Source organism: Populus trichocarpa, chromosome 11, assembly GCF_000002775.5.
Source record: "Populus trichocarpa isolate Nisqually-1 chromosome 11, P.trichocarpa_v4.1, whole genome shotgun sequence".
Taxonomy (NCBI): Eukaryota; Viridiplantae; Streptophyta; class Magnoliopsida; order Malpighiales; family Salicaceae; genus Populus; species Populus trichocarpa.
In genome coordinates, this window is record NC_037295.2 from 1069104 (window position 1) to 1085918 (window position 16815).

Genomic DNA, 16815 nt, shown 5'->3' on the forward strand with positions numbered 1-16815 from the left:
TCTTAATTAGATTTTTCTAACTTGATTCTTACTTCAGGATGTCAATAGCCATCAACTTCTGGAGTTTATTTTCTAACTTTTTTCTTACTTCACGATGTCAATAGCCGTCAACTCCCGGCACCAAAATTAGTGATTATATTCAACATCCAAGTCTTGATCAAAATAAAACCAAAAAAGTCCTCACGCGGAAACATTCCATACCATAGAGAGAGCGGACTTGTGGGGATGACTTGTCTTAAATTTACAATCCACCCTTTCTCTCTCAATTTTGAGCAAATTAAAAAAAAGAAGGTCCTAACGCGGATATGGCCCATACCACAACGACTTGTAAGGCTGAGTTGAAAGCATAAAATTGATGAACTGATTAGAGAACATCAGCGAAGGGAAAGTGAAGATTGCAGGTACTCTTTCTCTCTCTCTCTCTTATCTCTTTTAGTGTTATGTTATATCGTGGAATGCAACTCTGCTGTAACTAAGAATCACTTAGATTAATTCACTGTTAGAAACTAATTATTTATTATCTCATCAACCGATTTGGTTCAGCATAGAGATTTATCATGTATACAAATATTTTTCTGAAAGGGCATGCATGGAGGAGTTGATTGCTGGAAAATAACTTGAAAATAGTTTTAAAGAAAAAGTAAGAATATGAATACTTCAGCTTATTGGTGTGCTGTCGATCTTAAACTATCGACATATTAATCCTGCAACTCCTTTTTTTTTGGTTCAGATCTTTGAAAAGTCTTATCTTTGCTAGAATCGGAATGGCTGCTGGGAAATATCAAGAATCCTACTCTTCTCGGTTTTCTAATTGTAAATATCAAGTGTTCTTGAGTTTTAGAGGTGCAGAAACCCGCAAGAACATTACCGATCACCTCTACAAGGCCCTAATTCAAGCAGGGATTCACACATTTAGAGATGTTGATGAAATTCGGAGAGGAGAGAATAAAGATTTCGAGCTCCAGATGGCAATACAACAATCAAAAATATCGATAATCGTGTTCTCCAAAGACTATGCTTTGTCGAGTTGGTGCCTCGATGAACTTGTAATGATCATGGAACGTAAGAGGAATGATGACTGCATAGTTTTCCCAGTATTCTATCATGTGGATCCATCTGAAGTCAGAAATCAAACTGGGAGCTTCGCTGCAGCATTTGTGGAACATGAAAAGCACTACAAGGAGGAGATGGAGCGGGTGAATGGGTGGAGGATTGCTTTGAAGGAAGTTGCAAATTTAGCTGGAATGGATTTAGGAGATGGGTAAGTTATATCTCTTGATGAAACTATACATAGCATAAGACTAGAATGGATTTAGGAACTCTTAATTTCTTTCAGTTAAGTGTACTGATAAAAAAACATATAAGAAAAATAAAATAAAATACTTATAATTTATTCTTCTTCTTCTTTTTTCGATCATGATTTGGTTTTAATAGGTGGTGATAACACACCTACAAATTTAACTATCAATCATGGACATGAAATCCGGTTTAATTTCTTAGCTAAATGTTGTTTATTTCTATCCTTTATAGAGAGGCTACTAATTATCCCACGTTGTATTTTACTTTTTGATGTAGTTACGAGGCACGGTTTGTCCAATCTATTGTGGAGAATGTCTCAAAGAATTTGGATCCAAAAATATTTTATGTCCCCCTTCATTTCATCGGAAGAGATGCTCTAGTACAAGATATCAACTCATGGTTGCAAGATGGATCCCATGGTGTTACCATTGCTTTACTCTATGGAATTGGTGGAGTTGGAAAGACAGCCATAGCTAAGAGTGTTTTTAACCAGAACTATTATAAATTTGAAGAAAAGAGCTTTCTATCAAATTTTAGGTCAAAGGATATAGTTTGCCTACAGAGGCAACTTCTTTTCGACATCCTAAACAAGACTATTGAGATAAATGATCATGATGAAGGAATTCTGAAGATTAAGGATGCATTATGTTGCAGAAGAACTCTTATTGTTCTAGATGATGTGGACAAAAGGGACCAATTCAATAAAATCATTGGCATGCAAAATTGGCTTTGTAAAGGAAGTAAAATCATTGTAACAACCAGAAATAAGGGTATGTTTTCAGCTAATGATATTCAGCAGATCCGGTACAAAGTTGAACTGCTAGATGATGAGAAATCACTTGAGCTTTTCAGTTGGAATGCCTTTGGACAAGCTAACCCTGTTGATGGTTTTGTGGAAGGCTCTTGGAGAATAGTACATCATTGTAATGGACTTCCATTAGCTCTTGGAGTTATTGGCTCTTCATTGTCCGGAAAAGGAAGAGAAATATGGGAAAGCGCATTAAAACAAATGGAAATGATTCCTAATTTTGATGTTCAAAAGGTTCTTCAAATAAGTTACGACTTTCTTGATGGTGATTATCCGAAGAACTTATTCCTTGATATCGCATGTTTCTTCAATGGAATGGATGTGGATGATGCAGTTAGGATACTGGATGGGCTCGATAGAGGTGCAAGATTTGGGATTGACAATCTCATCGATAGATGTCTTGTTGAAATCAACAGTGATCAAAGGTTGTGGATGCATCAACTAGTAAGAGATATGGGTAGGGAAATTGCTCGTCAAGAATCACCCAAATGTCAAAGAATATGGCATCATGGGGATGCTTTTACAGTTTTGAAAGGAACTACTGTAAGTAGCTGAATTTTTTTAAATGTCTACTTAAATGGTTTGTGGTGCCTTGACATATTCATTCATCTACTTTCCTTTCTCATGTACTTTTAATATTATTATGCAGGATGCTGAAAAATTGCGTGGCCTTTCCATTGATATGCATGCATTAATGGAAGATCATTATGCAGAAGTTGTCTGTACTGATTCAATGGTTTGTCGCAAGCGCCGCAGGCTTAACTTCTTTCAACAATGGCTTTCCGATTTTTCCGATGGGGGAAAATTACAAACTGGCCAAACAAGTTTGTTTCCCATCCTCAGCACGGATGCTTTTAGAAAGATGCCAGATGTAAAATTTCTCCAACTAAACTACACTAATTTTCATGGAAGTTTTGAGCACTTTCCCAAGAATTTGATATGGTTATGTTGGCATGGATTGTCTTGGAGCTCCATACCAAATCACATATGCTTGGAGAAACTGGTGGTTCTTGATCTATCCAGAAGCTGTCTAGTTGATGCTTGGAAGGGCAAACCGGTATGTATCAAGTCTCTCTATAGCTATCTCTCTCGTTTTCAATTGATAACAACTAAATTCATGTATTTTCACAGTTTCTTCCAAAATTGAAGATTCTTGATCTCCGTCACTCTCGTGATCTCATTAGAACCCCAGACTTCTCGGGTCTCCCAGCCCTTGAAAAGCTAATACTTGAAGACTGCATCCGTTTGGTTCAAATTCACGAATCTATTGGTGATTTACAAAGACTGTTGATCTTAAATCTAAGAAATTGTACAAGTCTTATGGAGCTTCCAGAAGAAATGAGTAGAATGAATTCACTTCAAGAGCTGGTTTTAGATAGTTGCTCAAATCTTAACGGCCTGAATATGGAGTTAGAGCATCATCAGGGGCGCAAGTTGCTTCAAAGTGATGGAATTGTTGCAAGTACATCATTCATTACATCTCTTCCATTGAAGCTATTCTTTCCCTCTAGGTTTTCAACGAGGAAAATGTTGAGATTTACCTCGTTTTCACTGCCACGCTTCTTGGAGAGTCTAGATTTAAGTGGAACTCCAATTCGTTTTCTTCCAGAAAGCATCAAGGATCTTGTTCTACTCAGACACCTAAATTTAAGAAATTGCAAAATGCTTGAGGCAGTCCCAGAGTTTCCATCCCATTTGGATTCGTTAGATGTGTCCCTTTGCTATTCACTGCAAAAACTTGCAAATCCAAACAGTTGGACGACTGAAGGTTGTGATCACTTAGTCGAGCTCCAAGATCGGATAAAGCAAGAATTAATCCAAAAGTTTAACTCTCACATGTTCAGAATAATGGAAACGGTTTGTGCTCAAATACAACAGACATTGAGATTTCAGGTCCTCCCTCACCCATTTTATTGTTTTGGAAATCTACATTTGAATACTTTTCTTTTGCTCATTTTATAGACATTGTTTTGGTGGTACAGATAGCATTTATGGATGGCATATTCAACGTTGTCGTATCTGTATTTGATAAAGATGAGATGTTAAGGAGGTTTTATGAGGAAGAAGAAGAGGATAAATGGCTAATTCAGAATGAGTTTGTAGGTAACTTTTCACTCAAAATATCCTCATCACCTCCTGCGCACCGGATATGGGGCTTTAATCTGTTCATAAGTTGTGTGACGTCAGCATACCGTGGCTTTAGTAATGTTTATATTGAAATCAGAAACAATACCAGTGGTCGATCCTTGCTTTGTCAAGCCTTTGTCTTCCCTATGAGATACAAGCGTGATGTTCGTGAAATCCAATCGCTATTGCACACGAAATTAGGGGGCAATGATCCTACATTTGATAATGGTGATGACGTGAGTATTTCAGTGCGTTCACATGATCCAGCTATCCAAATAAGGACCGTTGGTGTACAATGGTTGCATGAAGAGGAAGGAAAGGATGAAGTTATCAATGCCCACAACAGTAGCGATGATGATGATGATGCAGCACACGTAGCCAAAGTAGAAATAGCTTCTCATATAGTTAGAAATTATAATTGTTCTTTCCATTGTAAACACAGGGCTCGCAGTAGCACTGTTTGGAATTTTGCAAAGAAGGGTCTAGAACTTGTATTCTCTTAGGCTTCATTAAGTAGAGGTTTTTTCAATAAGAAATCTTCAAAAAAAGCTCCAAAGCTTTTGAAATAGTTTTTTCTTTTTTTCTTGAAAAGCTTATTATGAAAATAGTCTCTAGTAATCTTCCTCCTTTCTTTGTCTAGCATGAGATCTTTTATTTATAAATATTTATAAGGGCTTTCATATTAAAAAATGTAATATGATATTATTTTATTAATTTGTATTTATAATAAGACATATTAAATATCTTATTTTATAAGTTAACCTTCTATTGACCAAAATATATGTAAATATTCATTTTTTTCATGTTATTTTATCTATTTTATTTCATATTTTTATGTAAAAAATAAAATAAAAATAACACATGATAAAATTTAATTAGTAATTTTTTTTTGTTTCTATATATACCCTCTCGTAACAAGTTTACTTGTAATAAAAAATAAATAATCATGTTTGACTAAGAGGATTTTATAATTTGAATATATTTTATTTTAATTAAAATTGAATTGATTTTATTGAATTTTCACAATAAATTAATATAGATATTTTTATTGTAAAAATAAAATATAATAATCATCAAAATTAGAAATTTAAAAATTAATTTTGATTGAAAATTATCAAATTAAAAGATAGAATTAAAATTCAATAACAACAGTGGAAATCGTAAAATTTTCTATGAGACTCTTTCTTTTCATAAAAAACAGTTACTTTGAGATTTTGGTTTGAAAGTCTTGTTATCCTGAATCAAAAGACGCAATCTGTTCATGAGTTCGATTAATGATCGATGCAATTGAATCAGTTTTCATATACAGTACTGTCACCCATGACCTCAAACATTATGACCCTTTTTTTATCAACATTATGAGGATCATTAATCGAAATGTGTTTTCATTTCCCTGGTTTTTGACAGCAACAGTTGTTCTAGGAGACGCGAGAGCCACAAAGTTCTAACCACTTGGACTTTTTAATGGTTGGCTGTTGGAGCTATATCATGGCATGCTCTGTTGATTTTCCCAACCCATTCTCCTGATGCAAGATCAAGTGCTAAAAGTATTTCAGGTTTAAATCTTCAAGAAATTGCTGAGTATGTCTGAGGAGAAATAGACCGCAACCTCATCTTGTAGAGCATGACCAACGCCACAGAGCTGTGGTTTTGTGTAGACCCTCACAAACCCATCTTTGCTTCTTTTTTAAGAACTGAGTGGAGGAGGCGGTGGGAGTGGCCCGATGGCAGTGTTGGAGGTATTAAAAGCTCGACCTGTGTTGTTGCACATACACAAGGTTACCTTCTGTAGAATTTCAAACTTCTGCAATAACAGTCCCATAAGCTCTTTATTATCTGGGTAACCGCATGGCATTCTCTTGCTATAGGGACGGTTTTTTTGTACAAAAAAAGAATAAGGAGGAATGATGAGAAACAGAAGAGCAAGAAGGGACGAAGATAAAAACAGAGAACATCGGGGAACGAAGGAGAAGACTAAAAAATACAGGGGGTGAGAAGGAACGAATGATGAGAAACAGAACCAGGTAAGGCAAACGAGCCTAACACAGAGACGAAAACGAGAAACACAGAGGAGGGAGCTTCCATTCAACCAGCAGCACCTCACGCCTTCATCACCATCGTCTTCATCCTGAGCAGAAAAACCAGAGAGAAAGCAAAAGGAAAGAAACAGTCAGAGTAAAGAAAGCGAAAGGAGGAACAAAGGAAGTATTACATAAAGCATCAAAAAGTACAAAGTCAACAGATGTTCTGCAAGATGACACTACCTCAAGACTGTCAAGATATCAAAGGCTCTGCTGCTGCCACCTGTCAAGAGAATAGAGAATATAATGATTAGAAAGCTTGTTAATATTGTTAGACAGTTAACAAAGTCTATTACTGTTGATTAGATTACGTAAACAAGCTTCTCACCTTTAGTTCATATAAAATGAATGTAACAATGCTGGCAAACATAATAAGTGAATATACATAGAAACATTTTCTTCTTCCTCTACATTGTAGTATCTCCCTCTAATTCTATTCACTTCTCTGTTCATCTCTGTGACAATTCTTGTTAGCTTATCATGGTATCAGAGCTGTAACTGGTCTAATGGGATGTCTTCTGATTGTCAAGAATTATACTAGCGATCGTCTAAATTTTGGTTTGGCTGCTGAGCAAGCAAAATTTGAAAGTTATAAAGTAGAGACTGTAATTGTTGGAGATGACTGTGCTTTACCTCCACCTCGAGGCATAGCTGGATGAAGAGGGTTGACGGGGACTATTCTTGTTCATAAGATTGCTGGAGCTGCAGCTGCTGCTGGCCTTTCTCTTGATGAAGTTGCTGCAGAAGCGAAACGTGCTTCTGAAATGGTTCTAATATCTTTCTAATCTATGTTTCTGGCATTATTATCTTCTTATCCAAACAATTCTTTCATAATAATCGATCTGTCTATTATTTGTTTGATATATTGTCAAACTGAAAAAAAAATTCTTCTTCAAATCTTCAACTTTCTGCAAGATTCTTCCTTCTCAATCTTCGATTCTCTTCTTTTCTATCTCTTGCACTCTAAAAATGGTGACTACTTCTCAACTTCAAAGCTTCTAATATCTTGCTAATCTCTGTTTCTGGCATTATTATCGCCTTATTAAACCAATTCTTTCATAATAATCAATCTGCCTATCATCTGTTTGATATATTGTCAAACTGAAAAAATTCTTCTTCAACTCTCTTCTCAAATCTATGATTCTCTTCCTCTCTGTCTCTTGAACTCTAAAAATGGTGACTACTTCTCAACTTCAAATTGTTCAATCTCCTATTACCTGTTTACTTCCTACGGTTTCAATAGCTATAACAATCAAACTGGATGACACAAATTATCTCATATGGAATTTTCAAATGCAAATTCTATTTGAGAGTCATGGTATTTTAGGATTTGTTGATGGATCAAGAAAGTGTTCAAATCAGTTTGATACAGATTCTAACCTTGAAGGTGTTGAAACTGATGATCATTAGAAGATCAAAGATGCTCGAGACCATCTTTCTGCAGTAAGGGTTTATTTTGAAGATGATGATATTGTAACTAAAGGTCTTTTCACTCCTTTATTTCGGCGTCACTGTTCCAATCTTATGCTTGGTTCCTCCAAGCCTGCGATTGAGGGGGAATGTCAAGATATCAAAGGCTATGCTGTTGCCACTTGTTAAGAGAATAAAGAATACAATGGTTAGAAAGTTTGTTAATATTGTTAGACAGTTAACAAAGTCTGTTATTGTTGATTGGATTACGTAAACAAGCTTCTCACCTTTAGTTCATATAAAATGAATGTAACAGTGCTGTCAAATATAATAAGTGAATATACACAGAAACAGTTTCTTCTTCCTCTGCATTGCAGTATCTCCCTCTAATTCTATTCACTTCTCTGTTCATCTCTATGATGCATTGGAGTATCTCCCTCTAATTTTATTCACTTCTCTGTTCATCTATGTGACGATTCTTGCTAGCTTATCAAAGACAACTAAAGTAACATCCAGAATCGAAGCTCTGCAAATTAATGAAAATTATCAATGACAACATTACCATCCTTATTTGTTGTTCTCTCCAGCTGATCATCATCCCCTTGTTGATGCTCACCATTTTCCAAGATTGTGAACTCCGCAAACCTATTTGCTGTTTTCTCTTAAACAACTAAAAAACGCTCGAGTTCTCTTCCAATTTTCCGATGAACCAAGTCAACGGGAAACCTCACATACTCTTTTGACAACAGAATCCTATTACTATCACACCATGGAACCTCCATTCTTATAGAAGCCCCACTCAACAAACCTCTTGTCATCAGCATATGTAAGACACCAAACATTGTGTGTTATTGAATAACCATGGCTAAAAGAGATTGCAGAACAAGACGTATTTGTGTAGGAGGGGATGATAAGGTTTCCCTAGAAAAAATACATTAAGGAATTAATGTGATGTTTCTATATACTTTAGTTGTTGTTATTTGGAAATCCTAGTGGTAGGACTAATGATGGGGTAACCCACATAAAAATTGTGTTAAAGATTTAGGATGAGATAACTAAGATAAAAGTATTGTATTAGGAATCTATAATGAGGTGACTTGTGTAAAAATATTGTGTTACACAAAGGATATTCATGGAGGATGATTGTTGACCGAGGTTGAACACAAAGATAAGTTTTTGCAACCTCGAAAGACTGATGCCTAAAAAGCTTTCAATTAAAGACTTCATAAAAATAAATACAAGGACTAGAGCATTTTTTCTATAACATCAGGGACCAAAATATACACCAAATGAAATATTATGTTATAGAAGCATGACACGTGTTGATTTTTAAAAGCTCTAATGAAGCTAGCCAATGGAAGGATGTGGTGACAACAAAGATGCAATATACATGGATGATATTAAAATAAAAATAGTAGAAATTCTTTTAAATACAAAACAACGATTAGATGAATGTTGAGAAACAGTAAACCCTAGCTAGACTGACTATTGTATTTATAATATTTTATTGCGGTCTCCATGGCTAGGATTATTTAGATTTTGAATAATAATAATAATAATAATACAAGGCACAAATCCACTTAAACTAAGTCTCATTGCTTCATCTTACAAGCATCGATCGATAGCACTTGATTGTGATTGAAGCAGCTCAATATTCGTTGAAAAAAAGGGTGAGAGAAGCATCTAATAATCAAAATCAAAGTAGAATTCATGTATTTTGTCATGCAATTGATCAAAGCAACCAACGAGCCAATAATTGTGTATTTTCTTAAGTTTTTTCATATCATATTTTCTTACTTGACATTACTAAATTATGATTATACATGACTTCTTATGTAAGCACTAATTAATAAAGCCAATGTTTCCACCTAAACTGGATTTTATACCGACCAAAGTGACTATAACTAGAAGTATTTTTTTTTTGTTTTAAATTAATATTTTTTGGTAGTTTTATTAGATCATTTTAATGAGTTGATATCAAAAATAATTTTTAAAAAATAAAAAAATATATTATTTTAATACATTTCTGAGTGAAACACTTTGAAAAGCAACTGCAATCACATTTCCAAACAGGTTAATCTGAGTTATTTAAAAAAAATGATATTTTATAGTAAAAAATTAATTTTCTTAAAAAATCAATATGCTAAGAGTCTGATTTTATTCCAGATAACAAGACTATGGGCAGATCTAGATTTTTTAGCAAGTGAAACTAAGTTATTTATTACATTTTTCTTTGGCCTGGAGCGGTCCAAATCCTTAGTCTACTATATTTATACATCAAATCCGTCTGAATTTATAACTAATTGTAGAACTGGTCCCTAATTTTTTGAAAGGGAAAGAAATTAAATGAGAAAAGAATTGTATCATCAAAATTAGAAATTTAAAAATTAATTTTGATTGAAAATTATCAAATTAAAAAATAGAATTAAAATTCAATAACAAAAGTGGAAATCGTAAAATTTTCTATGAGACTCTTTCTTTTCATAAAAAAACAGTTACTTTGAGATCTTGGTTTGAAAGTCTCGTTATCCTGAATCAAAAGACGCAATATGTTCATGATTTTGATTAATGATCGATGCAATTGAATCAGTTTTCATATCCTGAATCAAAAGACGCACTGCACTGTCACCCATGACCTCAAACATTATGACCCTTTTTTTTATCAACATTATGAGGATCTTGGAATGTGATTTCATTTCCCTGGTTTTTGACAGCAACAGTTGTTCTAGGAGACGTGAAAGCCACAAAGTTCTAACCACTTGGACTTTTTAATGGTTGGCTGTTGGAGCTATATCATGGCATGCTCTGTTGATTTTCCCAACCCATTCTCCTGATGCAAGATCAAGTGCTAAAAGTATTCCAGGTTTAAATCTTCAAGAAATTGCTGAGTATGTCTGAGGAGAAATAGACCGCAACCTCATCTTGTAGAGCATGACCAACGCCACAGTGCTGTGGTTTTGTGTAGACCCTCACACCCCATCTTTGCGCTTCTTTTTTAAGAACTGAGTGGAGGAGGCGGTTACAGAAAAAGGAGCAGAAATGAAGAAAGTGCAGAGAATAGAAAGGAAGAAGAATAGAGAATAATTCCGTTACAGAGAAGCAGAAGATGAAGTCTCGCACTGTTTTATTATTACTTTTTCTTCATAATGTTCACATCACTAATCCTCAGTTTATATATGCTATATTAGAAAGGTAATACACGATATCTGTTCTTTCTCTTAGCACTGAAACAATGCTAACAAACTCTCTTAACTAACAAACAATACTAACAGCATTGTAACAATATCAATCTCTAATCTTCTGACACTTGGTAGATGTAGAGCCATTGATATCTTTACATGCCCCCTCAATCGCAGGCTTGGAGGAGCCAAGCATGAGATTGGAACAATGATGTTGAAACAAAGAAATGGAAAGACCTTTGGTGAGGATATCAGCAAACTGATCAATAGAGGAGACATGCTGGATCAGTAAATCACCCTTGATAACCCGTTCCCTAACAAAGTGATAATTGATTTGGAGATGGTTCATCCTGAAATGGAACACTGAATTGAAAGCAAGGGAGATAGAAGAGATATTTTGAAAAGCTAGCAAGAATCGTCACAAAGATGAACAGAGAAGTGAATAGAATTAGAGGGAAATACTGCAATAGAGATGAAGAAAAGCAGAGAATAGAGATGAAGAGAAGAAAAGCAGAGAATAGAGATGAAGAGAAGCAGAGAGAAATTTTGCAGTGCAGAGGAAGAAGAAAACATTTATGTGTATATTCTCTTATTAGAGTTGAACAATCTGAAGTTGAGAAGTAGTCGCCATTTTTAGAGTGCAAGAGATAGAAAAGAAGAGAATCAAAGATTGAGAAGGAAGAATCTTGCAGAAAGTGAAGATTTGAAGAAGAATTTTTTTTTTTTCAGTTTGACAATATATCAAACAAATAATAGACAGATCGATTATTATGAAAGTATTGTGTAGATAAGGAGATAATAATGCCAGAAACAGAGATTAGCAAGATATTATAACCATTTCAGATGCACGTTTTGCTTCTGCAGCAACTTCATCAAGAGAAAGGCCAACAGCAGCTGCAGCTCCAGCAACCTTATGAACAAGAATAGTCCCCGTCAATCCTCTTCGTCCACCTATGCCTCGAGGTGGAGGTAAAGCACAGTCATCTCCAACAATTACAGTCTCTACTTTATAACCTTCAGATTTTGCTTGCTCAGCAGCCAAACCAAAATTTAGACGATCACTAGTATAATTCTTGACAATCAGAAGACATCCCATCGGAACAGTTACAGCTCTGATACCATGTTAGACAGTAGAATTTATACAGAAAAGGAGCAGAAATGAAGAAAGTGCAGAGAATAGAAAGGAAGAAGAATAGAGAATAATTCCGTTACAGAGAAGCAGAAGATGAAGTCTCACACTGTTTTATTATTACTTTTTCTTCATAATGTTCACATCACTAATCCTCAGTTTATATATGCTATATTAGAAAGGTAATACAAGATATCTGTTCTTTCTCTTAGCACTGAAACAATGCTAACAAACTCTCTTAACTAACAAACAATACTAACAGCATTGTAACAATATCAATCTCTAATCTTCTGACACTTGGTAGATGTAGAGCCATTGATATCTTTACAATAATATAAATCATATCCTTGAACCTTACCTAACAGCTTAAGCTATTGGGTTGAGATGGTTCTTTGACATGGTATCAGAGCTTTAATGACCAAGCGGTCACGAGTTCGAATCTCACCATCCCCATTTATTTGATAAAAATTAAGCACAAGGTAATGTGGGCCTGTGCAAGTTTCAAGCCCAAAGGGCTTTCAATTGAGGGGATGTGTTAGAGAATAATATAAATCATATCCTTGAACCTTACCTAACAGCTTAAGCTATTGGGTTGAGATGGTTCTTTGACAATATCATGGCATGCTCTGTTGATTTTCCCAACCCATTCTCCTGATGCAAGATCAAGTGCTAAAAGTATTCCAGGTTTAAATCTTCAAGAAATTGCTGAGTATGTCTGAGGAGAAATAGACCGCAACCTCATCTTGTAGAGCATGACCAACGCCACAGTGCTATGGTTTTGTGTAGACCCTCACAAACCCCATCTTTGCGCTTCTTTTTTAAGAACTGAGTGGAGGAGGCGGTGGGAGTGGCCCGATGGCAGTGATGGAGGTATTAAAAGCTCGACCTGTGTTGTTGCACATACACAAGGTTACCTTCTGTAGAATTTCAAACTTCTGCAATAACAGTCCCATAAGCTCTTTATTATCTGGGTAACCGCATGGCATTCTCTTGCTATAGGGAGGGTGTTTTTTTTTTATAAAAAAAAAAGAACAAAGCAAACACAGTACATGAAGGGAAGAAAGGCAGAAGGGACGAAGATAAAAACAGAGAACACCGGATATGTGGTCTATCCATGCATTGTCAAGCCTATCTCGTCCCTATTCGTTACAAGCGTGGGGTTCGTGAAATCCAATCGCTAATGCACGGGAAATTAGGGGTCGGTGATCCTACATTTGATGATGGTGATGACGTGAGTATTTCAGTGCTTCCACATGATCTAGCTATTCAAGTAAAGGCGATTGGTGTACGATGGTTGCATGAAGAGGAAGGAAAGGATGATGATTTTATCCAATCAAAGGATGAAGTTATCAATGCCCACAACAGTAGCGATGATGATGATGATGCAGCACACGTAGCCAAAGTAGAAATAGCTTCTCGTATTTTTAGAAATTATTATTGTGCTTTCCATGGTAAATAAAGTGCTTGGCCTGCTGGCAATTTCGCTTGGTGGTATTTTGCAAAGAAAGGTCTAGAACTTGTATTATATTAGACGTCAACTAGTAGAGGTTTGCTTTTTTAGATTTCAACCGTAAAATGAAAAAAAGCTCCAAAGCTTTTGAAAGAGTTTTTTTTTTCCCCTTCAAAAGCTTATCTTGAAGAGTTTTGTATCTCTAGTAATCTTCCTCCTTTCTTTTTCTATAGATCTTTTATTTATAAATATTTATAATAGCTTTCATATTCTTTTTTAATATCATATGATATTACTTTATTAATTAATTTTTATTTATAGAATCTTGCATTATTATAATAAGATATATTAAATATTTTATTTTATATGTCAACCTTCTTTTATTGACCAAAATATATGTAAAGAACCATTTCTTTTTCATATTATTTTATCTATTTTATTTCATTTTTTTATGTAAAAATAAAATAAAAATAATATATGGTGAAATTTGATTTGTAATTTTTTTTTTGTTTCTACGTATATCGTCTCGAGACAAGTTCACTTGCAGTTAAAAATAGGCGAGCATGTCTCGAAAATATAGTTGAAAGAATTTTATAATTTTAATATATTTCATTTTAATTAAAAATTGATTTGATTATATTAAATTCTCACAATAAATTAATATGGATATTTTTATTGTAAAAATAAAATATAATAATCATCAAAATTAGAAATTTAAAAATTAATTTTCATTAAAAATTATCAAATTAAAAGATAGAATTAAAATTCAATAACAAAAGTGAAAATCCTAAAATTTTCTACAATAGCCAACAACTTTGATTGCCTATGAGACCTCGGTTCGAAAGTCTCGTTATCCTAAATCAAAAGATGCAATTTGTTCATGATTTAGTGGATACCATCGGTAAAGATGCAATTGAATGTGTTTGGTATTATGGTAGTTTTTATGGTTATAATTTAAAAAAAGTTGTTTATAAAAAGTATTTTTGGTTAAGGCTGGTTTGATATTTATGTGTTCGGTTAAAACTGTGGTTGAATAAAAAATAGTTTAATATATTTGGTTAAGAATGCTTTTTAAATTGAGGTTATAAAATAATTTAAAAATAAATATATATATATTAATATTGATGGTTTTTATTTTAAATATTGTAGATTTAACTACTGCTATTACATCATGAAATAAATAATACTTTATATAAAATATTTTTTATTGTTTCATTAAACTATCTACAATTCCATTACGTATGAAATACATCTGACAAGGACTACAATTTCCTTGGTTTCTTAAGCGCACAACAATATCAGGTAAAATATAATCAGGAACCAAATTGGGATTGCGATCAAATTCTGCAAATGCTACGTCATCAAGCGATCTCCATCTAATTTATGGAATGTCATTGAATAATATTAAACACTAGTTTTTTGAATAAAACATAATGAAAAATAAAAATAAAATTTAATTTAATTTGTTTTTACTGAGTCAGACTCAATTTAATGTATTTAACTTTAGATCGGACTTGGTTCGATCAGAATAGTAAAACCACTCTCCACGGTAGAAAGCAGCGTTGTGCTGCTTTCAGTAATCTTGCATTTTCAACGCAAAAAATGATAGGGCCATGGATAGTGAATAGAGTTTTTTCTGTTACCAAATATTTGTTTTTCATGATTTGCTTCAGAAGTAACCGCGTAAACAAATTTAAATCTTCAAGAAATTGCTGAGTATGTCTGAGGAAAAATAGACCGCAACCTCATCTTGTAGAGCATGACCATCGCCATAGAGCTGTGGTTTTGTGTAGACCCTCACAAACCCCATCTTTGCTTCTTTTTTAAGAACTGAGTGGAGGAGGCGGTGGAGAGAAAAATTACAGAGGAAAGGTGTATTAAAAGGTTTCTCTGTTTCTTAAGAAAACAACGTGAATCTACAGCAATACATTCTGCAAGGGCTGCTGGTTATTATATAGCAATACAAGTTGCTTAAATTGGATACATTAAATAGCCTAATTCTCAGCTGATTTACTTCCATAATCAACCAACGTCTCTTTCTGTTTCTGTCTTGTTCTCCAACGTAACCTTCCTTGTTGCTGCAGTTGATTTGTTTCTATAATCAACCAATGTCTCAACGTCTCTTTCTGTTTCTGTTTTGTTACCATTAATATCCTCCCTCAAACTAGGCCGGGGTCGGAGGCATAGTTTGTTCTTGAAGTAAGCCAACGCAGTTTTTGACATAGGTTTTGTGAAGATGTCAGCTATTTGGTCATGAGTGGAGATGTGTTGAGTAATGAGAAGTCCAAGGGCAACACGTTCACGTACAAAATGGTAATCCAACTCAATGTGTTTGCTACGAGCATGAAACACAGGATTGACAGTCATGTGCAACGCACTGAGATTATCACAGTAGAGGATTGGTGGAGAAGTATGTGAGATGCGAAGATCTTGTAGGATGAAGGTGAGCCATGTAAGCTCTGTCATTGTGTGTGCCATAGCTCTGTATTCGGCTTCAGTACTGGAACGAGAGACAGTGGGTTGTTTCTTTGCACACCATGAAATGAGATTGCTGCCAAGGAATGTGCAGTATCCGGTTGTGGAGTGTCTTGTTGTAGAGCAACCTGCCCAATCTGCATCGGAGAAGGCACAAAGATCAAGTGTAGAGTGGGAAGTAAAATTTAAACCAGTATCAATTGTGCCTTTTATATATCTTAAGATGCGATGAACCATTTTGAAGTGTATGAGAGTTGGTGCGTGCATGAATTGGGAGACAAAATTAACATTGTATGAAATATCAGGTCTGGTGAGTGTTAGATATTGTAAGGCTCCAACAAGCCCACGAAAAACCTATGGATCTTGCAGTAATATATCAGTTGCTGCAGTCTTAGTCTTGGCTTCCAGTGGTGTGCTCATTGGTTTACAATCCACCATACCAGCTCGTTCAAGGATCGTCAACGCATAATGTGATTGAGAGAGGTGAAGTCCTTCAGGTGTTTGAGTGATTTCAATACCTAAAAAATGATGAATTGGGCCTAGATCTTTCATTGCAAATTCAGAACTCAGCAATTGAATAAGGTTTGTAACCAGAGGAGCAGAGGATCCTGTGAGGAGTATATCATCAACATAAAGAAGAAGAATTAATGTATCAGAGTTAGAGTGAAAAATAAAAAGAGATGGATCGGCAAGACTACAAAAGAAACCATATTGAAGAAGAAATATACTAAACCGATCAAACCAAGCACGAGGTGCTTGTTTGAGACCATAAAGAGCCTTTCTTAGCTTGCACACATGAGATGGGTATTGTGGATCAGCTGTTCCTGGTGGTTGTTCCATATATATATCTTCTGATA

General features: G+C 34.7%; 2 protein-coding genes across 3 annotated transcripts in view; both read left to right on the forward strand.

Annotated features, from left to right (window-relative positions):
- Nucleotides 1-348: 348 nt before the first annotated feature.
- Nucleotides 349-16815, forward strand: part of LOC7484529 (disease resistance protein RPV1) — a 104906-nt gene continuing 88439 nt past the window's right edge. Inside the window, exons 1-2 of one of the 2 annotated variants that reach the window (XM_024581524.2) lie at nt 349-401; nt 731-843. In XM_024581524.2, the coding sequence (XP_024437292.2) occupies nt 765-843 (79 nt within the window). In that variant the 5' untranslated portion in view covers nt 349-401; nt 731-764. The other variant, XM_052445294.1, reaches the window with a different exon arrangement.
- Nucleotides 3174-4747, forward strand: LOC18102855 (uncharacterized). Its single transcript, XM_052445298.1, has 2 exons — nt 3174-4000; nt 4090-4747. The coding sequence occupies exons 1-2, from the start codon at nt 3428-3430 to the stop codon at nt 4735-4737; spliced, it is 1221 nt and encodes a 406-aa protein (XP_052301258.1). The 5' UTR covers nt 3174-3427; the 3' UTR covers nt 4738-4747.